The sequence below is a fragment of the Pristis pectinata genome, chromosome 21 (assembly GCF_009764475.1).
Source record: "Pristis pectinata isolate sPriPec2 chromosome 21, sPriPec2.1.pri, whole genome shotgun sequence".
In the NCBI taxonomy this organism is placed as follows: domain Eukaryota; kingdom Metazoa; phylum Chordata; class Chondrichthyes; order Rhinopristiformes; family Pristidae; genus Pristis; species Pristis pectinata.
In genome coordinates, this window is record NC_067425.1 from 20,167,271 (window position 1) to 20,191,318 (window position 24,048).

At 36.3% G+C, this 24,048-nt stretch overlaps 1 protein-coding gene across 4 annotated transcripts in view; it reads left to right on the forward strand.

Moving 5' to 3' along the window:
* The window catches only part of rabgef1 (RAB guanine nucleotide exchange factor (GEF) 1), a 30,895-nt gene extending 7,180 nt beyond the window's left edge, over positions 1 to 23,715 (forward strand). For 2 of the 4 annotated variants that reach the window (XM_052035592.1, XM_052035591.1), the window contains exons 3-9: positions 811 to 968; positions 9,533 to 9,702; positions 11,155 to 11,242; positions 13,029 to 13,161; positions 14,189 to 14,280; positions 16,781 to 17,037; positions 19,285 to 23,715. In XM_052035592.1, the coding sequence (XP_051891552.1) occupies positions 811 to 968; positions 9,533 to 9,702; positions 11,155 to 11,242; positions 13,029 to 13,161; positions 14,189 to 14,280; positions 16,781 to 17,037; positions 19,285 to 19,683 (1,297 nt within the window). In that variant the 3' untranslated portion in view covers positions 19,684 to 23,715. Of the gene's footprint in view, positions 1 to 810; positions 969 to 9,530; positions 9,703 to 11,154; positions 11,243 to 13,028; positions 13,162 to 14,188; positions 14,281 to 16,780; positions 17,038 to 19,284 lie in introns of those variants that run through there. The other 2 variants (XM_052035593.1, XM_052035594.1) reach the window with 2 other exon arrangements.
* The last annotated feature ends 333 nt before the right edge of the window (positions 23,716 to 24,048 follow it).

Sequence of the window (24,048 nt, forward strand, 5' to 3'; positions counted from 1 at the left end):
TTTTGAATGAATTTTCAACATGCAAGCTGTGTAGCAATTTTATATGGTTGCTCCTCACATTTTACAATTTTTTGTTGGCTCCCGGGGCTTTCAACAATGGTTTGTTTCATTTGGAATGTGCCTGGGATCCCGCAACACCGAGAATTCAGTTGTTGCATTAAATATAGTTAATTTTGTTTCATCCTTGCCTTGGTCAGTTGCTTGTGTCCTCTTCCTCTGGCACAGTGAATGAAATTGATATAATTTTTTTTTAGCACACGAGACTGCCACTGAAAATCCATTGCTGCTGCTTTCACTAATCACCCTAGGAGCAATTGGAACAGTGACTTTTTAGTGTGATCTGCAAGTAGGCAAAGCTGGGAAATTTGATTCACTTTTTTTTATTGTCTGAGAAGCAAAATTATGGCAGATGCTACAAACCTGAAATAACAATAGAACATTCTGAAGATACTTGGGTCAGATAGCAACTGTGGAGAGCAAAACAGAGTTAATAATTTACATTGATGACCTTTCATCAGTTCTATTTTTATTTCTAATTAAATGACTCCTGTACCTCTTTTTGATGGTTAGAGAAATTACACTTTATTCGTACCTATTTTAGATTCATTAATAGTGATCCTTAGGGGTTTTTCAATATCTACCTCCTAACCTCAATATTAATTCAGCAATGAATCAATAACCTACATTAATTTTGGCAAACATTTTGGATCTGGTCCATTTTCTATTTCCCTTTATTTCTCCTAATCCCCTTACCTCTTTATGATAAAGTTGCTGTTTGTGTTGAGTAAACTGAAATATTTTAATCCCCAGTTTACAGCGCGAGGAAGAAGCTGCATATGCTAGCAGTCAAGGGGCACCGTCGCTCACTTTTTCTAAATTTGAAGAGAAAAAAACAAATGAGACTAAAAGGAAAGTCCAGACTGTCAAAAAATTCTTCAGCCCATCATCCAGGGCTGCACCAAAAAAAGGTGAATACTTCTTAGCTGAAAATATTTTTTAATTACTTACTTTTCAGAGAAGCAATGTGTTCAGCATTTCAGCTTTGAGTTTGCAAAGTATTCTTGATTTTAAATTCTCAAAGTAATTGTTTGGTGCTAATACTAAAATCAAAGTTAATCTTTATGTAATTGTGATGTACTAGATTCTATATGGCAAAACTATGGATGTCCATGTGGGTCCATATGGAAGGGAAAACACTCGCTTCATTTTCAGTGAGAATAAGAATGTATCAGATTTAGAAAAATCAGTCCATTAACCTGTTCTTATTTTAGAACAATGTATTTACAGAAAGGGGTTCTTTAACTCTGTAAAACTACTAATAGTAATAAAATAAAACCTTCAAAAGAGGAGGAAAGTACATACAGCCATAGATCAATTAGGCCAGATTATCTTTTTCTGGATTTTAGACATGATACGATCAAACATTTTTTTTTAATGTAAAATAAGACTGAAAATGTTGAAAACTGAATCAATGGAAAGAGAAACACTAATTCTCAGGTTGATGATATTTCATCTTTGGGGTTATGTTTGTACAACACATACATAAGTGTTTTCTTCAGTTTTTTTTTCTACAAAATATTTATCCAGTTTGCTAGCTAAAGGTTATTTGAAAATGGGTAAATGGCCTACTTTGTAGCTGTTGTATCTGAAGCATGTTGTTGCACAGGCTGGTTTAATAATAGAATACAGTCATTTTATAATAACATTTCCTAAGCCATCCCTGTTGAATCAAACCACAATTTTGTGTTTAGTCTTGGAAGTTGAGATTCACATTGGTAGTACAAAAATGTGAATATTTACTTTTATCATACTTTGTTCATTTTCTTTGTGGACTTCCTGTTTTCTTTTATCACATTTTAAAAATGTGAGCTATAAGCTAGAAAATTCCTCGGAGCTTCTCCAGTCTACTGGCACTATTTTGTTGGGCGTGATGTAGAAACTCATTCACATGTCAGAACACGGTGGGTAGTAATTCAGAAATTTTTTGGCCTTCATAATTCAGGAATTGATGTTTGTATTTAGACCCTAAATGTATCTGTCTCCAAACTACAATATTGTACTTTTGCCTAGACATGCTGCATGTTTCTAAAGTTAGAATAAACTACAGCATAACCAAAGGAAACATCCACTGCTCTATTTCTTATACTTAAGTGTTTTCTTGTCATTTGACTCCACTTGATAGTGGATGACTGTCTCTAATTTTCATTCAGTATCTTGTACTATATAATGATGGTCCAAGTAATGACACATTAACTTTTGATTTTTCTTTTTTCCATTCATGCTGTTCCCTTCCTCGCTCTTGCCTCCTTTTCTTTTCCTTCTGTGTTTAGTGAATCAAGACAAACCTCTCAAACAAGGAATAGGTGGGAGGGAATGCAATGCAGATAACATATTTAGGGATTTGAAAGAGATTTTTACTCCGCCATGGGAGCTGGCTTCTCCTGCAGAAGGTAATGCAGCACAGCCACTTAGCTGTCTGCCGGTACTGGCTGGTATTGTACGTTACCTAAACCTGGGTAACAGGGGGTTACTTTTACTGCCCATAGTTGTTGATCAATCAATTTTTTTTTCAATGAAATCAAAGGCTTTTTATTCATTAAATAACATTCCATTTTTTTTATTAGGAATGATGCAGTTCTCTTAAGTGAAAAATAATGTCAGCTTCTTAAGTCCAGTTTCATTTTTATTTTTTATACTGTTATATAAACTAAGTAAAATACTTCTTGCATTATGTCATTTTTTTTGCATTTGAATGCTATGAGGCACAACTCTGTTTTATAATGTTTGCTGGAAAAATTAAAACATGAACTATCTCTTACTAATCATTGTCTCCCCATAAGTTTGTTCTTGTGTAGAAACCTCCGTTTTCTGAATCTGTAATGATTGCTGTGAGAGAATATGTTGTCTCGTCATTTCACCTTTTGAAGAAATTTCACCTGTCTTTCCTCAAGAGCTTGTCTTTTGAAATTCTGCCACTTGGTGGTAGACACTAAGGGTGTAGATGTGCAATTCCTTGTTCAGTAATGTCAGATCTGGCCACAGATAGATTGGCATGGACTTTCACTGCCAAATTTCTAACTCTTTATTTGGGAAGGTTGTTGCAAGATAGGGAACCGGGAAAGTGAAGTATCATATTACATTTTTGCATTCAAGAATTTCGTCCTTAAATACATGCCCATTGAGCAAATCACTGTATGTGAGTTTTTTTTCAGTATGTGATTTATTTTTAAATTAACAACTGTGGCCATTAAAAATTAACCTCCTCTCTATTTTGAAAGATGTTTTGTATGAAAATGTTTGTATTCTTTAACTAGCTTAATCAGAGACCTTCCTTCTAAATAATGACGCTAAGATGACTATATGATTGCATTGTCGTGTTGTGCAAAATGTAATCAAGTTCTTCAGTATATTCTGACATTTTTAAAAAAAAATCCATTCTATAAAAATGTTAGGCATTTATGTATTGTAAATATTCTTACAATATTCAACAATAATGCCTAAATATATTTGCTCCTAAAAAATAACAAAGTAAAATCATTTTTGCAACTTTATTCAACCTATCAACAATCTATAAAATTGGCTTATCAGAAAACAGCTGATTTTTAAATTAAGTTTTACATTGATTGGTAGAAAATGCAGATGAAATGCATCAGCTCAATTGCATTTAACAGCTTAAGTTACTTCACTAGTTCATTAGAGCACTGTGACATACTTTGTAGGACTAAGATTTTACCTGTCCAGACTGGTTTTAATCTTGCTAGCTCTGGAGAGAGCTAGTCGCATGACCTGAAACATCAGTGGCAACTGTGAGGTACTTTGATTTTTCAGGTTGAGTAGGTGGGCTGATGGAGTGAGGGAGGAGGACAGCAACAATAATTGGGATTGGATAAATAACTCACAGACATGAAAGAACTGACTTTTGTTTTAGTAAAGATGGAAGGAAGTAAACTGATTAAAATTCATTATATCTGGTAATGCGTACAAAGGAATGGAAGGGGAAAGTCCAAATACCTGTAGTTGGGGGATTAGAGATAATATTGTCCGTTTTTGAAAGTAAGATACACTGAGGAGTTCTCATTAGAGGCTAGCTTTTGCCCTCTAATTTGAATCTAGCTGAAGTGAATACAGTGCTAGTCTTCTCTTCTGGCTGTAGATTTATGCCAAATGAGAGCAAATTTAGTTCCAGAAGAAAATGGATCAAATACTAAACTATCCCTTAATGTCATTCAGGGCAGCTGTAGGATGCTAGGTATAGGAAAATATCAATGGAGCAAGCAGTATGTTTAGGCCCTATTACATTTGTGAGGTATATGAAAATGATAAGTGTATGAAACAGCATGTTGAAGCCAACAGAAACTAGTTGGGATTTATAATATTGGTTAAATGTTGCTGTTATTGCTTTCATCATGCTGGAAAGCAAAAATAACACTCTGTAGTCATTTTTAAATTGTTTCCATTTGTTTTGTATTAATGTACATTTGGGGAATATATGCTTTTTAAATGTGCTCTGTGTTTATTTGGTAATCTTTTGCCCTCATTTTACTACAGTGTTTGCTGGCAAATGGCAAGGTGGGTACTAACCAGTTTATCATTGGGCTCAAAATTGTTACAGAACATTCAGAACTATACATTTGGGTTTTTGTTTTGTATTCTGCAAAAGGTAAACACTAATTTTCTTGATTTAATTTATAATTCTATAAAATGAGGTTGGAGTCCTTCATTAGCTAATGCAACAGGACTGTCAAATGGAACTCCCCTATAACCTGTTCACTGACGACTAATTGCCAGGGCCAGACAGCTCAGCTTTGGTTCAACATAGATCTAGGTGAGGTAAGAACATCTGCCCGTGACATCCAGTTTGGCAGCAAGGAGCCATAGTAAAAGTGAAATTAATATGCACCAATGGGGAAACGATCTAATTGTTGGAATTGCATCTTGTCAGCCATCCCAGCCCCAGGTTATCTCTGCAGGAATTCATTAGGGCAATGTTCCAGGCCCAACAATGAGCTGCTTCACCAACTTCTTCATGACCTTCCAGTTGTAGTGATCAATGAATGTTTCCAATGTTCAGTTCCATTCAGCAAATGAAGCAGACCAGGCCTGCATGCAGTGACACCAAGACAACATTCAGGCATGGATTAATAAATGGCAAGTAACATTTGTGCCAGGCAATGACCATCTCTAACAAGCGAGAGTCTAACCATTTATTTTTGACAGTCAATGGCATTTCCGTTGTCAAGATGCTCACCATCAGTATCCTGGGAATTGCCGTTGATCATAAACTCAACTGAACCAGCCAGAAAAATACTGAGACCACAAGAGCAGGTTCAGAGGCTGAGTATTCTGTGGTGAGTGATTCGCCACCTTGCACCTTTCCGCCACCTACAAGTCAAGAGCGTGATGGAATACTTGCCACTTGCACAGAAGTGCAGCTTCAACAACATTGATTTGTCCTGGATGGTGCTGAATTTCTTCAGTGGCCTTGACCGGTATCACACCCATCACCCTGAACATGCATTCTCCACCACAGACACAAAATGGCCACAGTGTGCACATTCAGACAAGGCATTGCAGTTACTTACCTCAGCTCCTCTGACACCTCCTCCAAAACCTGTGAAACTCTGCCATCACCTGCACGTTCCCCTCTAAGTTGCAAAAGATTTTGACATGGAAATGTTGTTATTTCTTTATTGTGGCTAGGTATAAACCCTAGAACAACAGATCCAACAGCATTGCTGGGGTACCTTCACAAAAACAATTGTGGTGTTCCAGGAAGTTGGCTCCTAAAGGGAGGGCCATTTAGGATGGACAGCTAGCCTTTCCCTGAAGTCCAGATCCTAAAACATGAATAAGTAACAAACAATTGTAATACCTCCTAGAACAAGTTCTTATTCACCGTGGAACGGTATCTTAACCAGGGTACGATCCCTTCTATACATATACATTCCTGTCTACATTATCTAATTACCTAGCTAAATTTTTCTTAACAGAACAAGCCTAACATTTGACAAATTGCTTAACCATGCAAAAGATTTTGATATACCTATATAAGTGATGAGAAAGTGTTTCCAAATCTTCAGCACACTGCACAAAAATTATCTGCTATTGTTTTTCTACATTGCTGAATGTTAATTTATGCCTGAATATTTAACTTCAGGGTAATAGTACCGCTTACAATTCTTGTGGTGCTATGGCCAGTTTGTTTTTTCCTTTAGCAACCATAAACAAGGGACCAAAATAATGTGTGAAAATGCAGAAGAAACCTGTTGTAGAAAAATAGGATTATAGTAGCTGAATTTCATTAGATGTTGAAATAATTGTCAGAGATGATCCTCCCCTGCCCCTACCCCTCAGAATACTGCCCTCAGTCTGTCCTAACCACCCTTACCCAACTTGTTGCAAGAGGCCAATCCTTCATATCTTGGAATCCAGTAGAATAGTCTCAGTGGTAGTTGAGTTGTTGGCAGCATAGTGGCCCTGTTACTGACAGCCTCTGGCATATAGGAAATCTGCTGGTGGGACTTTGCAGTCTGCAAAAGCTGTTAATGAATTTTAGTTTTTATAAATTAAGAAAACAACCTGGAATCACTCAATGCCTAATTTAAAAACATAAAATTATTTTCCTTTATTTTTGAAATAATAACTTGTCTTCCCTTTTGCCTCCAAATCCTTTGTGCTATAATTCATATTGAAACCAATGAGGTGTTGGATCCTGTGCTTGGTTTGACATGATGCAAGATCAAGGAGGTGATTTTCCCCAGCATAATCTCACAGAGTCTGTGATGCAGCTACACTCCATGTGGACTCCAGTGACAAGGGGAGCCTGCAGAGTCTGCCTTCCTGAATGTTAATAAATCCTTGACATCTACCTCTGACAGTACTTGTGCAGTAATCTAGGAGTTAATGCAGTTCAAACAGTCAAATGCCAGTGATTCCTAATGGAACTATCTGCAATATCTTACTTATTTGGTACAATGAGCAATAAAACACTATATTTTTAATGAAAATATTACTTATGAGGATGTTAGAATAACACTTTGGTTCTATATCTTTCTCATGTATCAAAGTCATGAATAATAATTACTTTTATCCTTTTATTCTGTTGCCATTTACATAAGAGTCAGCAGAATTTGAAATCTATCTAAATGACTTGGATTTTTCTTTGGAGCTAAATCAATGTCAATTTTCTTCAGTTTCTGAAATTTAAATTAGTAACAGTTCTGAGCTCTTTGAAACTTGTTTCACTAGTAACTTCCAGTATTGTAGGATGCTTGCTATAGTTTAGAAGGCCACTTAGAGCTTTATTCATATTTAGTGTTATAGAGTTAACTTTGAATTATCAAATTAAATGTTAAATATGTAGCATGGAATGTTTTATGATATATAATTTATAAATTGCATGTATTGAATATTTGGAATATATCTTTTAAACTATTATTATGATAATTTTGTTTATCAGCATTGCGTTGTATTTCTTGGTTGCAAAACTAAATAGAAATTAAAGTTGGTGGTACTAGTGGATGAATACAATGTATTAAAAAGTCATTCCACTGTATGCCATTTTACATCGGTATTAATCTGTTATTTTAAATCATGATGACAATTCCAAATTCCAGTATTTAGGGGGTTGGTAGCTGCAAGCACAAATCTCAAGGACAGAGCTGTTTTAAAATTGTGTTCAAGAAGCTGAATTAGAAGAGTGAAATATGAGAGTTGTAGAGGTAGTGGAAATTGCAGGAACAAGAGGTAAACCCTTGAGGGATTTAAAACAAGGATAAGAATCATAACAATTGAAGTGTTGTTTAACTGGGATCATTGTAGATCAACAAGCACAGGAGTGTTCAACGGCCTGAAGGTGACGTGAGTCCGGACGCTGGCAGCAGGGTTATGGATATGGAACACCACAGTAAGTGAAAGAGGGCAGCCAGGATTGTACTGTGGTAATCAAGATGATGGTAAACAAAGTCATGGATGAAACTTTGAGCAGCTTGTGAATTAGGGGTAGAGTTAGTGATGTTACAGAAGTGGAAATTGGTGATGGAATTTGGGAGGACAAATGTAAGAGAAGTGCAGTATGTATGGAGGGATGTTAGGGTAGAAGTCCATAGCTCACTTAAAGTGGCAACACAAATAGGTAGGGTGGTAAAGAAGGCATACGGCATACTTGCCTTCATTGATTGGGGCATTGAATATAAAAGTTGCAGCTCTATAACACTTTGGTTAGGTCACATTTGGAGTATTGTTTGCAGTTCTGGTCACTGCATTACAGGAAGGATGTGGAGGCTTTGGAGAGGCTGTTGAAGAGGTTCACCAGGATGTTGCCTGAATTTGAGAGTATAAGCTATAAAGAGAAGGTGGACAAACTTGTATTATTTTCTCTGGAGCATCAGAAGCCAAGGGGCGACCTAATAGATGTATATAAAATTATGAGAGGCATAGATAGGATAGATGGAGTCTTTTTTCCTCCAGGATGGAAATGTCATATACTAGAGGGCACAGGTTTATGGTGAGGGGGAGAAAGTTTAAATAAGATTTGCAAGGCAAGTTTTTTTTTTAACAGAGAGTGGTAGGTGCCTGGCACGTTTTTCCTGGGGAGGTGGTGGAAGCAGAAATCTAGAGCAGTGTCAGGCAGATGGAACAAGCAGGGAATAGAGGGATCTAGACCATGTGCAGGCAGATTGGATTAGTTTAACTTGGCAATGTGTTCGGCACAGACATTAAGGGCCTGTTCCTGTACTGTATTGTTCTATGATAGCACATTTAAGGAAAAAGAGCCTGAAAATGGGGAAGGGGTTGAGGTTTGGATTTTTGAAGAGAAGGATCACCATAACAGATTTGAAAGAGAAGGGGGCAGTATCTGAGGTGAGAGAGCCTTTTAACAATATCAATTAATATGGGAGCCAGGGAGGGAAGTTGAGTGGTCAAAGGAACAAGAGGTGAGTTTTGTTGACAGGGTGAGCTTGGGGAGAGAAAGAGTACAAAAAGATGCCAGAAAATTTCTAACCTCAAGCTGGGGGAATCCATTAGATCCAGTAGCATGGATGGAAGTGGCAAAGGTTGTTGGTTAGTTAGCCTCAATCTTAGTAACAAAGTTGTGTATAAGGTTCTCTCACTTGCTGAGGTTGAGTGTGCAAGATGCACTCAACCCCAGCAAGTGTTGAGGTTGAGTCTATCCTGCATGCCTAATCCAAGCAGGAGATGATTTTGTAGAGGTGAGGAAAGGAGACAGTCGACCCTGGAATAATGAAATATTTTTGATAGTGAGTGGTGCCCAATGGTGCTTGAGGTCCAACCAAATCAATGGAACACCAATTTTCTGTTATATCGGTTTATGTCTGTGTCCCTTGGTTTGGAAAGATAAATAAAAAGATAAATAGAAATATATTGCAGACGTGGTGCATTTTGTTTACATCAAATCTGCAGTGCTAGAAGATTGTTGTTCCTTCTCAAACCAAACGCTATGTGGATCAAACAGTTGTTATAAAGCTCTTTGAATGCTGGCTCCCTTACTTCTATAATTTTATCAAAATAGCAGACAGTCAGGAAGTTAAAGCTTCAAGTCCATCCATAAATAGGCAGGCCAGCCTAGAAACAGAACGAGCTTCAAAGGACTTTATTGATTTCCTCAAGAGCTTTCGCAGGCCTGGTCAAGATATACTAAAACAGTGTCGGGGATTTATTGAGACTATGCAGCATAAAAAGGTAAGATTCAAAAGAAGTTTGTTACAGTTATGCCTTTTTGAGTATAAAAGAAATACTGTTTTTCTATACTCTACACATATGAAAGCTGCACTTAATGTATTGAGAGCTAAAGATAAACTGTTATAAAATATGAATAGCATTATAATTAGAATGGACCTGTTATGTTGAGTAAGATTTACAAAGCAAACATTCTTAACTCTATAGTTCGAACTGTATAAAAAAAACTCATCATATAATCATGTGATTTAGCTTAACCAGTCTGTGTTGACACTTATCTCCACTTAACTAAATTAATTCTAACCACACTTATCAATTCTTTTCATCTCTTCAACCATCTTTCCTTTGTATTGAATGTTGGTCTTATCAAAACTTGTTTCAACTTTACCAAGCAATTTACTTGATCAAAAACTGTTCATGGTTAAATCTCTTTGCTGTAATGAAAAGAGCTACAGTTTCTGCTCATGATTAAAGCCTTTCAACCTTGGTTTCAACTTAGTAAATCTCGTTTCAGCTACAGTGAATATCTGGGAAGGATTTAGGCATTAAGGTTAAGTCTTAGTTGTGCTCGAGATGGATGTCAGCAGTTACCATCATGCCTCAGTCAGTAAATTTGAGAGAGGGCCCAAAGATTGAAGTATTTGGATAATCATGTGAATTCTTGACTCCAGTTCAAGCTAGTGTGCCCTATGAGGAGGTGCAGGATCAGTTCCAAGAGCAGGTTGTCAACAAAGAGAAGTTTTTGAAAAAGGAGCTGCCTAGCATTTGCTGTAGACCATGTACTCAACAGACTGGGGTAATACTGAGTAAATTAAGAAAAAAGAATTGATAGGTGATCAGTTTTTCTCTTTTTATTTCATACAATTACTTACTGTTTGTACCACCTTAATAAGCACTTGCACAACTATTAATTAATGGCAACGTTTAAACTTATGTATTCTACTAATGAAAATTAACTTCCCTAACACTCAAGGTATTATTGTCTATATCTTAAGTATATTGAAATTATTCAATACAAGGATGGGAAAAAAGAGTTAAATAATCCCATTTAGAGCCCTTCCAAGAGCAAATCGCTAACTGATCCGATTACAGTCTTGCATATTGGCAAAAACCATTCACTCTCAAGCTTTTGTCTCGTTGCTCCACTTTCAGCCACCTAGATTTCACGCTTTCTGGTTTCTAACATTTTAGAAACTTTCTCATTACTGTAAAACACTCCCAAACCTATCCTTGAATATGCATTTTGGCAGTCAACCCAAGTTCTCTTTCTACATTTTGATTGTATCATTGCCTCTATGCAATATTTTAAGATGTTTTATTACAGTTAGAGCACTATAGAAATGCAAACTTTTTATAATCCTATTTTAAGGATTGCTTTTTGCAACAAAATCAGAAATCAAATCTTCATTTGCTGCAGATGTTTAACTGAATTTGTTACATTACAACTTTTCTCAGGAATTGAGTATTGAAGAGCAGTCGGAGTGTGTCCAGGATTTCTATCAAAACATGGTTGACCGATTGCAGACTCACTCCAGTTTTAAAGGTACCTTGCTTAGGATAGCATTTTTTTTAATGAAGCCACTCACATAAGATTGACCTGTCAATTTTCGAAAACGTTTCTTTATCTTGACATAGAGTTCCCAGGGATGGATTTGTGTTTTTTTTCTAATTTCACATCTCTGTGTGGTTGTAATTTCACCTTCCCTGATTCTACCAAAAGTTTCGACCTGAAACGTTGACTGTCCATTTCCCTCCATAAGTGCTGCCTGACCCGCTGAGTTTCTCCAGTGTTTTGTCTTGCACCGGCTAATTGGGCTACTTATTGGTTTTATAAGCATTTTGTTGTTTGGGCAGCTTAAATTTTCAGTAAGCTTGTGTTGTGAAAGTGAACGAGAAGTCTGCAGGTTGTCGGTGCTTGTGTTGAAATGTACCCTGGGCTAATTAGGGCAATGGGAGAGCTGATGTTTACCTTGGTAGGGTGTCTAGAATCAGAGATCACTGTCTCAAAATAAGGGGTTGGCCATTCTGGACAGAGATGAGAAGAAATGTCTTCATTCACACGATAGTGAATCATTGGAATTCTTTATCCAGTTGTCCTCATTTCCCATCCATACATTTTAGACACCTATCCACAAACATACATTTCTGCAGTTATAACCAAGCAATCTAAACTGTGGTGGATAGAGATCACCCAGCTGCACCTTCGTTCAGGGTTGCATATGTAACTTTTCACGAGGTCTGTAGAAGTTCAAGACAGTGATAGATTTTTCAAATATTTAGGGATATATGGGGTTAGAGCAGCAAAGTAGCACTGAGTTAAAAGGTCAGCCATGATCTCTTTAAAAGGCAAAGCAGGCATGAAAGGCCAAGTGGCCTGCTCTTGCTTTTTCTTTTGTTTCTGCTGATGGCTAGCAAGTACTTTATAAAGTCTTCTTTGCTTTTGTGTTCTATTACTCTGTTAGTAAAACCAATACACATTTTCAACAGCCTTTTCAACTTGTCCCCTTCTTACACTCCCAGATCTGTTTCTGCATGGCTTTCAAAATTTATTCCCCATTTTTAAGAAATTAGAATTTGTTTATAAATGTGTCCCTTTGAAGGAAAAGAGTTCTCTGACAGATTTTATCTGGTTGGTTGTTGAATTTTTAACCTAGAATATTTCAGTTTTGATACTTTGTCTCTTAAGTTAATTGATCACAGCTGTAGTAACATAAGAATAAGAGCACTACATGTGGTCTCATTTTCCTATGTAAGGAAAATTTATAAGTTATGCTGAAAATATGTATTTATTTCAGTATTTGAAAAATAAAATCAAAATGCATTTGGTATGGTTTATTATTGTCACTTGTACCGAGGTACAGTGAAAAACTTGTCTTGCATACCAATCATACAGGTCAATTCATTACACAGTGCAGTTGCATTGAGTTAGTACAGAGTGCATTGAGGTAGTACTGGTAAAAACAATAACAGTATAACAGATATCCCCTCAATTTCCTTGGTATTCCTTAATTCTATCTGCTATTTGAAAATAAGTAATGCTTATGAATGATTATTTTGGCAGAAAGATGATTGGATGTTTGAGTTTTTTTTTAATTAGAAGGATTCAGAGTTACGCTGTTTCATTCATAAGCGTTCAGCCCCAAGAAGCAAAATGATTATTTTAGGTTTGTACAATAGTTATTTTGTTAGTACTTGCATCAAAATCACAGCATGCGCTTTGGTATTTATTTGCAAAACATTCATATTTAAATAATCCATTTTTCTAATACTTTCAGTGGTCTCCAAACTCTTGCTCTCAAGATGTCCTTATAAAACAATTACTATTTTAGGTTCTTCTGAAGGGATAGAGAAGATCATGGACCAGATTGAAAACTATATTATGACGCGACTGTACAAAACTGTGTTTTGTCCAGAGACTACTGATGACGAAAAGAAAGACCTTGCAGTTCAGAAGCGAATTCGGTGAGTATTTATTTTGTTTGGAATTCTTTCAAGTAAGGCTAGATATAAGGTTCTTGAAAGAAAATTAGAATAACTACAGATCTGTTCCTCAGGTTACTAATTGTTGTGTATGAAGCCGCTTATCTGCGTTTACTCATTCATCCAGAATGACACTACTTTCCCTGTTTTGGTGCATTTAAATATTGAATAAATTAATTTGGAATTTTGGCTCTAGATCTCAGCTCTGAAATCCATTTCAAATGCTAATCAAAGTCTATGTAAAAATACTTACAGATGTGTCCTTAAATTACCTTTTACTATTTTGGATTTGTATCTCCTGGTCATACTCCTGCAGTCTTGTTGAGTTTACTCTTAATGTATCTTAATTAAAAACACCTTGGACGTGCCCTTTCTTGGCTGAAAAGCACAAGTATCTTCAGTTTCTCCTCTGGTCAGACCCATGATATTGGGGTAGAACTTTTATTGGCCAGAAATCAGTAGCCAGCTGCCTGGCTCTCACTGTTTGTTCCAGTGTGATCCCAGGTACAGTCTGTCACACTCACAGAATCATTTTGATTCATTGAGGCCTAATGATGTCAAAATTATCAGTGTTACTAAATATCTTTGACATACACAAACATTCAATAACATATGGGATCCATCAAAAATAAAAACATTTTTGAATTTTAAAAATACATTTAAAACACATTTAAAGACTAATCATTTCGTATAATTTAAAAACATTTTAAAAGCAAAACTAAATTAAATAATGAAATAAGCTCCATATGCCTTTCTTTCAGTAGCTTGTTTCTCCCATTCATTTGAATGGGACCTCTGCTATGCTAGTTTATGGCATTGGCTTCTTTGCTTGGGTATCCCCATTGCAACTAGTTAAGTCCATGCAATAGTGGAACTTCTGCAGAGTAAAGTAGGCAGCCATGAGTAACTCTAGCAATTAATGATCTGGTAACTTCAGAATTTAAATCTCTGCCCTAGCAAATTTAAGGTTCTGCAATTCTAAGCTAACAACTTCTTTTTTTAACTTCAGGGCATTGCATTGGGTGACGCTTGAAATGCTGTGTGTTCCAGTAAATGAGGAAATCCATGAAGTTTACGAATTAGTTGTAAAAGCAATTACTGGTTAGTGTTTTAGTTTTTTTTAATTGTGATTAATGTCGGTAAAATATCTATTTCACTGAAATACTTTCAGGATTATTTGTACTTGCTTTACAAAATTAAATAGTTAAATTTATGACAAAACAAAGATACATTTCCTATTTTACTCTTTTGGTATCAGAATCCAATGTTGATAAATAGAAAATGGTAGCATGAATTGGCCATTTGGCCCTTTAATTTTGCCCTGCCATACAATGCAGTCTTGGTTGATCTATCTCAGTACCATATTCTCCCCATAGCCCTTGATGCCATTTCTGTCTGGAAATCTATCGACAGTGTATCCCTGCATTACAAAGAGGCGTGTTCCTAAAAGTCCACCTGTATTCTAATTTTCCGTAACACAAACCCTTTTTTCCCATTGAATCCCATTTTTACAGTGGGAGGCCACCTATGGGATTTGCTGTGGAAACTGACAAGGCAATCTCTTCTATTGATACATGTATAACAATACCAAACAATGTAACATCCATTTCTAGTTAATTAAAACAATGACCCTTTCTCTTTTGTCTACAATACAATCAGAATTCCCTTGTGTATAGACCATACATCCCCAGGAGCATTGTTGTTGAGAGAAAAACTTCTCGTCAGAGCTCATCTCCACTTGTTACATGGGAATCAATGGGCAAAAGTGTTCATGTTACCCAGTTTTATATTGACAGCGAACTTAGAAATATTACATTTGGTTCCCTTGTCCAAATCACTGATGCATGCTGTGTATAATTGAGACTCGAGCACTGATCCCTGCTGTGCCCTTTTAGTCACTGCCTGACACCCCAAGTAAGTCTTGCTTATTCTGTTTATTACTGTTTTCTGTCTCAATAAACTTTCAGTCCATGCCAGTGGATCATCTCCAATCCCATGTGCTTTTTTGCAAACCAAATTCTTATCCAGGGCTTCTGAAAATCCATATACACTAAATCCGTGTGTTCTCTTTTATCTATTCTACCAGTTACATCCTCAAGAAAAACTCCAGTCGGTTTGTCAAACACAATTTCCCCTTCATAAATCCACCCTGGCTTTATCTAATCCTGTTGATATTTTTTAAATGTCCTGATCCTACAAACTTCAGACTCTCCACTTTTCCCTACCGCTGATGTTTGGCTAACTGGCTTCTAGTTCCCCTGTTTTTTTTTCCTTCCTTGTTTCTTCCATTCTTTAGCAACAATTCTGTAATCTCGACCATTTTGCAAGATGGCAACCAATGCATTCACTATTTTCAAGGCTCCCTCTTTTAGTATTCTGGGATGCAAATTTTCACTTCCAAGGGATTTGTTGGCTTTCAATCCCATTTACTTATCCAACTTTTTTTTTACTAATTTCCTATAGTTTATCCTTTTTATTTGAATTTTTTTTTGGCATTTCTGGGAAGTTATTTGGCCCTCTTCTGTAAACAGAACAAAAGGAAAGAGAAGGCCCTTCCTCAGGACTGGAAAACTAAGAAAACACATATTGTAAGTTGTGGAGAAGATGGGCGAGGGATAGGTAGAGCAAAGCGAATATCTATGATAAGATGAAACCTGATGGGTCAATGTGGCAGTTAGAAGCATATTATGCTGCTTTATCTGTGTTATGTATTGCTCATACCAGAGCTGTGGGACGTGCCAGGCCATACTAATGGAGGCAGAAAAACTAAGCTTAAAATCACAGATGGTTGACTGGCAGAAATAGCCAGTTCTGAAAAAAGCAAAGAAAGAGAGAGTTACCAAGTGTCAGAGCAGGCTGCAATGTGCCCAGACAAAAGAGGAGTTGTTGTTCTTCAAGCATACATTAGACCTCGTTGCAACAATGAAGGAGGCCACAGAGAGGTCAGAGTTGGGAGTGGGATGGAGAATTAAAGTGGTAGACAACCAGAAGCTCTGGTTCAATCATTGCAAACTGAATGAATGCACTCTGCAAGGCAGTCACCCAATCTATGCTTATTTTCTCCAATGTGTAAAGACCACATTGTGAACAAAAGATGCAGTACACTAGTTTGGAAGTAGTATGTGAGAATTGCTGCTTCACCTGGAAAGACTTTCTGGGTTCCTGGATGATGGGAAAGGTAGAAGTGAAAGGACAAGTGTAGCAAATCCAGCAGTTGCATGGGAAAGTGCCATAAGATGCAGAGTGGTTGGTGGGGATGGAAGAGTCAACCAGGGAGTCATGAAGAGAGCAATCCCTTTGAAATGCCTGGTTTTCAATGTGTTGCTGGTTAACCTGCTTGATAACCTGAGAGACCTCTTAAAGCTGATATCAGACAGCAGTGGACATCAGAAGTCAAATCTACGGCACCTGGAATGTTGGATTTTTAGCAGTTTTGTTTTGACGTCAGTGCTGAGTACTATGGCTTCACTGGTGATGACAAAATCCAGGCCATTGTGTGAGATTCGACACCATCAAATCTTCAGACGTGTGTATATTATAATGTGTTATGGTAAAACCAACTTAATATAGTAAATATGTAATTTTCTGAATTTTCATACAGCTGTAATAGAAATGGATTCAAGACGTGTTCCACGTGAAAAGTTGACCTGCATCACTAAATGCAGCAAACACATTTTCAATGCCATAAAGATCACAAAGAATGAACCTGCTTCTGCTGATGACTTCTTACCCACACTTATCTACATAGTGTTAAAGGCTAATCCTCCTCGATTACAGTCAAACATCCAGTATATTACACGATTCTGCAATCCAAGCAGACTGATGACTGGTGAAGATGGATATTATTTCACAAATTTAGTAAGTGTCGTAACAAATTTAGAATGCTCTTAAAACAGCCAGCAACATTAGGCTACTAGTTGATAAACTAAGTAAATGCCAATAATTTTTTATTGCAAAATTTGAACCTGATATTTTCAATTATTTCTACTAGTCCACATCTGCTTAGACACACTCTTGGGGTCGAGGGTGACTTCCTCTCCAGTTCTATGGTCCTGAAGTAGCCAATGAGGAAAGTGTGGTATCTGGAGACTCTCTCAGAGGTGCGGCAGGAGGCACTTAAAGGAATGGGGGGCAGTTCGGTAGTTTGGAGTGTGGTGTCCTACTTCTGTACCCCAGTGAAGGAACCTGAAGTCCTACGTGACATTTTGAGCAGTGATGGGTTAAGGGTTCCCATGAATTGATGGAGCTATCAGACATTTTCAAAGAGAACATCTTTGAATTGTTCTCTTCCTCTCATTCTCTCGCCCCCTCTCTCGCTCTCTCCCCCTCTCTCTTAGTACTCTCTTGCTGGGACAGACCTAGGAGTCGAATACCTGTTTCTGGTGAATGTGTTGGCTGTACAACTGATAGGCCCTACCCAGTGGAGACAAATGAGTGTAGTGAAAGCCTCAGTGCTAGAGTTGTTAGCTTGGGGGAGAATGCTGATGTTGGTTTGCTTTTTATGATAATTGATTTGGAGAATATTTCAGATTGTGTTGGTGGTATCTTACCAGTTCTTTGAGGTGCCTTCTGTAGGTATTCCTCCTTTCAGAAAGGTACAAGAAAGTAGGGATCATTATTACTTGGATTTAAGATCTTAATCTTCAAAGGCTTCTTCTCAGCTTGTGTTATCAGATAGCCAAAGCCTGTACTGTTGCATTGAAGGTGATGATGTCTGTCTTCAAATGACAGGTGACTTCTGAGTTGTTAGAAGTAGCCTCAGTTCTCCAAAGTCTTATTATGGACTTTTATAGTCGATAGGTTGGAAAAGGAATTTGGTTTTGTGGCTGTTTAATGTAATGCCCATTCTCTTATGCTTCAGTGAAAAATCAACAATGAATTGGGGCTGAGCCTCCAAATTTGAACATAATGCAAATACTTTCTCTGCTGTATCGAATAACTTGTGATTGGAGTAACCTTGGTTCTGGAGTTGAGGCAACATAGGTTGATGTTTTCCATTTGTGCTATGCTGCACTCCTGTAGGACGTTCCTTTCTTCCAAGTGTTGTAATGTCAACAGGGATACCATCTATCCTAAGGCCTTGATATATGTCCCTTGTTGGTCTGGGTAGTAGCAAGGCTAGACTCAATGGTTTGCTAAGGAATGAGTTAAGGACACAGATGAGTTTTTCCAAAGTTTTCCTTCAACTACTCTTTTTTTTAATAAACTCCCTTTCCTTTCTCTCCTCCTCGCGGTGTGATGGCCATTGATGTTTTTGACAGTGCTGAATAATCTGCACATGTCAGTTATCACTGAGTTGCTGGATCTCCTGTGCCATTTTCATCCACTATTTGCTCTTTAGTTCATGAGTTTCCTATTAGATCTTGGCCTTTACAGGACTGTAGAATTGTTTCTTTCATTCTCATCAAAGCATTCCTGGTGTTTCCTTGTACAGGAGTCAAAAGTCTTTTCACAGGCCCTAATACTGGTGGACTTCAAAACTGCTTATGTTTTGAAACATCCCAGTGAAATGAAAGATTATGTCTTTAGATGTGAGCAGTTATTATTTCTTTGACTTTTACAGCTTAGGTAAAATGTATCTTTAGCAGTTTGAACATGTAAAATATTGATAAATTATTCTCTCTAACTTAAACTGCACAGTAATAATGATGGAGGTGTAATTTAGCAATGGAATTTGGTAGTTCTTCTCATCCTAAATGGGTAACCTGAGATCAGAATGTAAAAATTGCTCAACCATCTAGTATTGTAAATTAATTTTAAAGAGAGAATTGGTGTGATGTCCTTGGACGTGGCCCCGATTACTGGCGGTAATAACATCACGTCTGTTGTTTCATGTGTTAGTTCTTTAAAGGGAGGAGTAATCATTGTCTGCTGGAAGAATGGGTTCAGAAGTTTTAAAAATAGTAAATAATGAATCGTGAGTCAAATGCAATTGATATGGAAAACCTGACTAACATATTGCTGGTTTGAATACTTCAGCATTTACATTTATTGTCACTATGTTTAACTAAGTATTACTTAATAGGTTTAAATCTAAGGTTTTATAAGTGAGGAAATAACTGTACAGTCATGCTAATATTTTTGAAATGTCCTTCTTGATTGCAGTGTTGTGCAGTTGCCTTCATTGAAAAGTTGGATGCTCAGTCTTTGAATCTCACACAAGAGGATTTTGATCGTTACATGTCTGGTCAAGCATCGCCTAAGAAACATGACTCTGAGGATTGGTCTCCTGATGCATGCGCAGGAATGAAACAAATGTACAAAAACTTAAACCTCATTTCACAGCTGAATGAGAGGCAGCAAAGAATTCTGTCTGCTGCCAAGCAGCTTGAACAAGACTTAATTGATTGGAGTGAAGGTGTAACCAAAGAAGTTGAAGACATTATTGAGAAATACCCACTTGATATCAAACCTAGGAGTCAGCCAGTGGTGGCAATTGATTCTGACAACATAGAAAATGACAAGCTTCCACCACCAATCCAGCCACAAATGTTTGTTGGCTGAAAGAATTAAAACTGTTAAATATGAGCAAACTCTATTCTGAGGTGTGTTCATTGTAAGAGAATTTGCTGAGAATTTGGAACTTAAATGTGACTTTCTATGTCAATGCCTGAGCTATGATTTTTTGTTTTGAGTAAAAAATACTATAATTATAAAAGTTATAATCAGTACTTTTGAGGTAAAATAAGAATGGAAAATGCTGGAAACTGGGAGCCAATCAGACAGCAGCTATGGAGTTTGCATCTGCTACCTGACTAGCTGAGCACTTTCAGCATTGTGTTATTATTCCAGATTCCAGTTACTGGAGGATCTAGTTTGTTCCATCTTTTAAAAATAGAAAATGTCAATGTATGTTTTATACTTTCTATGTTCTCTGCAACATTATTTTATTTTCTTAATGCCATCATGGAGAATAATTATATTCAGGGATTCTAGTTTAAAGTATCTGAATAAGTGATATTCTGTTTAATAATGCTGTTGAGATTTTCACCAGTCTTTCAGTGCTCTCATTTTTATAGATTAAGAGATGTATTAAAAATCAGTAGCGTTATGAATACTTCTTTAGTCATCTTATCTTGAACGTAGATTTGTTACAAAGCTTTTTATTTTGCTCATTGCAGTACAGAATAATTTGGCCATACAGGTTTTCTAGACTGGCCATCAAAACTCTAAAGGACTAACCAATAAAAGCACAAAACGTTCAGGTTTTCATTTTCCCCTCCAGTATTAATTAATTAAAAAGGAATTAACACATCGGCAAAACCACCTTTTACCTTTCACAACTTTTAAAACTTGAGCAGTCATACAGATGACTTAGTGAGAGGTTATTCTGATGTGGCCCAGTTGATTGGATTTGTAAATCTTATACTTGTAATGTTAGAATGGTAAATGGGCCACTTGCAATAATTTAGCTGAATGTGGTTGATGGTGATTGAAGTTCAAACAATGGTCAAATCTTGCCTTGATAGAAGAAATTGTATTAATTTAGTTTTGAATACATCCTGGCTCTTTTTTTCATTTGTTTTAGTTGCTAAATTCTTTAAATTGCATAAACTTTACATTATTTTGATAACTGATTTGAATCATCAGAATGTTTGTGTGTGCTTATTTTTTTTAGTCCCTGGATCAATTTATGAACAAGGATGCACACTCTAACTGTATATTGATGGTAACAGTACTTACCCATTTAATATTTGTCATTGAGGATGTCTTGTATTAGGAAAGCAAATTATATATGCAGCTAATGAACTGTTCCATCACACTGGTTCCATGACTCCACAATTACATCTTCAACTTAAAAACGATTTCTGTGATCGCTTCTCTACAAGCAGTGGGTAAACTAGATTTACATAATATAAATAGGGTGATTCCTTTGACAATTTCTAAACTTCATTGGCTCTAAAGTGCTTTGGACCATACTGAGGTTTCTTTCTATTTTCTTTTCAAGTCTGAGTGAGTTGGTTGCTGTAAATTGAAGTAATGCAGAACTCAAAAAAAAATTTGACTCAAGTACTGCCTTAAGGAGGCAAAACATCAACCAGTTTTTAAACTGTTGAAATGTGTACTTTGTGAGTATCTAAATCCCTTTGCTGTAGTTGGCCCACTGTCAAATAGCTTGTGGATTCTTAATGCACACAAAGTCACCACCTTGGTGAAATACTAGAGGTTTGTATAGTAGAATATGTGACATTCATATTTTTCAAACACTCCATCTAACTTTCCTGTATAGGTTATTTATAAATTTTATTAAAATTTCTTCTTGAGTTTGTAATTTGCTGTGTTAAGTGTACAGATAATACTGTCAAACACCAAAGCAAGAGTGTCCATTTTTTCCCTCTTCAGGAAAATCAGTGTATCTGTACAAACTTTTTATAGAAAGAATACATTTTCATTTATATCTAGGATGTGCTTTTTGCAAATCCTTGTAAACACAGGATTGCATTGTATGAAATCGCACTAATTTTGCTATGCTAGAGGGTGCACAAAATACCTCAATGCAATGAGACCATTCTTCCTGCTAAAATGATTTTAAAATTTTGTTTGTTTATATATGTTGCAGAAAATAAGAACTGCTGTCAAAGCAAACTATCATTAGTGGATTGTGTAGAATTTAACATAGTTTAGGATTACAGTCTAGGGCTCTAATTTTATTGCATTACAACTTGAAATAAATTTTAATTTGGTCAGATATTTTACATGCTTGCTAATAATTCAGTAAACTAACTATTGAATTGCATTAGACTTGACGTAGTTGCCGCCTAAGCATTAAAATTAATTAAACTGGTCAAGTGTGTACCAGAACTTTTTGAAGATCACACAGAGTAACTGCACCTTGTACAAAGCTTGATGACTTGAGTATTTCTGTAATTGCGCAAACTATTTATTTAGAGCGCTTGAGATAAGGCACATGAAAGTAAAGGATAATGCTCTTAGTTTAAGTCCTGAAGAAGGATCCTCACCCGAAATGTTGACAGTCTGCTTTTCTGCCTGTTGTTGCCTGACCTGCTGAGTTCCTCCAGCATCTTGTTTTTTTTCATCTAGATTCCAGCATCTGCAGTCCTTTATTTCTCTAAGTCAGTCTTTTATTTCACCACATCCAACTTAAAGTGAGGGGCTGTATCTGAATATCCATCTATTAAATGGGCACAAGGTGATAAATTAGTTTTGAAAAAGAACAGAATGACATACATTTACTGGAGAAGCGTTTCTTGGTGATTCACTTGGTGACTGTTCATGCTGTGTGTGACTCTGCAGTTGGTTTGCACATCAGAAATATTAAAGTGTAAGATCATTACCAGGTCTGTTTTTGCATCATCTAACACTTACAAATTATGTGACCATCCTGTGAATTTCCTCATTTTTAATGTGCATAATGCATAAATAATACAAATATGTAGAAAGCAATGTGCTTACATTTCTGACATAACAAAAATGAATTTAACCATTGATTTTTACAGAATTTTTAAGTGAATTGAAAGCTTTGGCTACTTTTAACTCTACCATTTACAAATCACAATTTAACAAGTAATAAACATTAATTTATCATAAACTTGTGTTGCAGGACACTTGCATTTTCACTAGAAGAGTAATCTCTCACAGAACTTTCAGACAACAATCCAAGATTCAGAGTTGGGTATTAGTGGGAAGGGGAAGAAAAGCAAGCTTGTACCACTTGAAAGGGGCAAGAAAAATGATGGAAAGATGCTTCTGCAGTACATTCATACAGATACTTGAAAGCTAAAGTTGGAAATACCTGTAATTATAACTGCCACTTTATAAGTTGCATGCAACTTAATAAGGAAGTGTTGTGATTTTTGTTCCACCATTTGCACTTACTACTTGAGCAATAGTTTGTTCAAGAATTACTTGAACTTGCTGGCAGGTCTGTGAATGTTTTGACAAGACTGTAATACTTTGGTTTCTCTTCCTATGAAATAGCATGCATTGAACAGAAAATGGATAGAACAAATGGAACCGGGATATGTTCTGAGAAAGTCACAGTAGGTTAGATAAAACCTCCAAGTGGGCAAATATTTAGCTTAACAGTAACAATTTGGCATCACGGGCTTATCTAATGCAAGTGATATTCACATAGTTGTTCAATTGCTAGCCATCTGTTGAATAAGGAAATTCCAAAGCAAGTGAGTTCCTCAGTATGTCAAAGAAGAATCTTAAAAACTGGTAAACTGATGCAATTGAAATTTGTATTTTTCTGCTGATTTTTATTGTATAGTAAAAATCAATGATGTGATTAGAAATGTCATCATATTGAACTGTCTGTTTATTTTTATCATCTTGTATAAGTGTAACTGCAATAATCTGTATGATTCCATGTTGAATGCATTTTTTAGTATATGTAAATGATTAGGCAATGACAGTTGATTAAATGCTACAGACTGCACTTTGATTTTAAGGCATATAATAACTGGTTTAGTGTCAATGTGGAAATGTTGGATGCAATGTAATCTTTGGAATCCTATTCAAAAGAATATGGCATTTCCAAAACAAAAAATTAAATGGAGTTTTAGAAATGCACATGACTTTGTAAAGCATATCATTCATCTTGAATTAACATTTGTAAGTTTTCAGTTTGTCATCGTTAATGACTGTTGTGCCCCTCTTTTAAAAGTACCACTACAAATTCAAATAATCAGTCTTCAAATTGTTCCATTTCATCACAAGTGGTCACTTTTAACCTATTTTATGGGATATGTAATGATTCATAAGTATTTCCTTTCTCAAAATAAAATATTTTCTGACTTGAACGTCAGTAAGAAATTCCCTATTCTATTTCTCCCTGATTTTTAATTTGATCTTTCTCCTTTTCCTGCCCCGATGCATCATGGGTTGTGAAAGTGCTTTGCATCC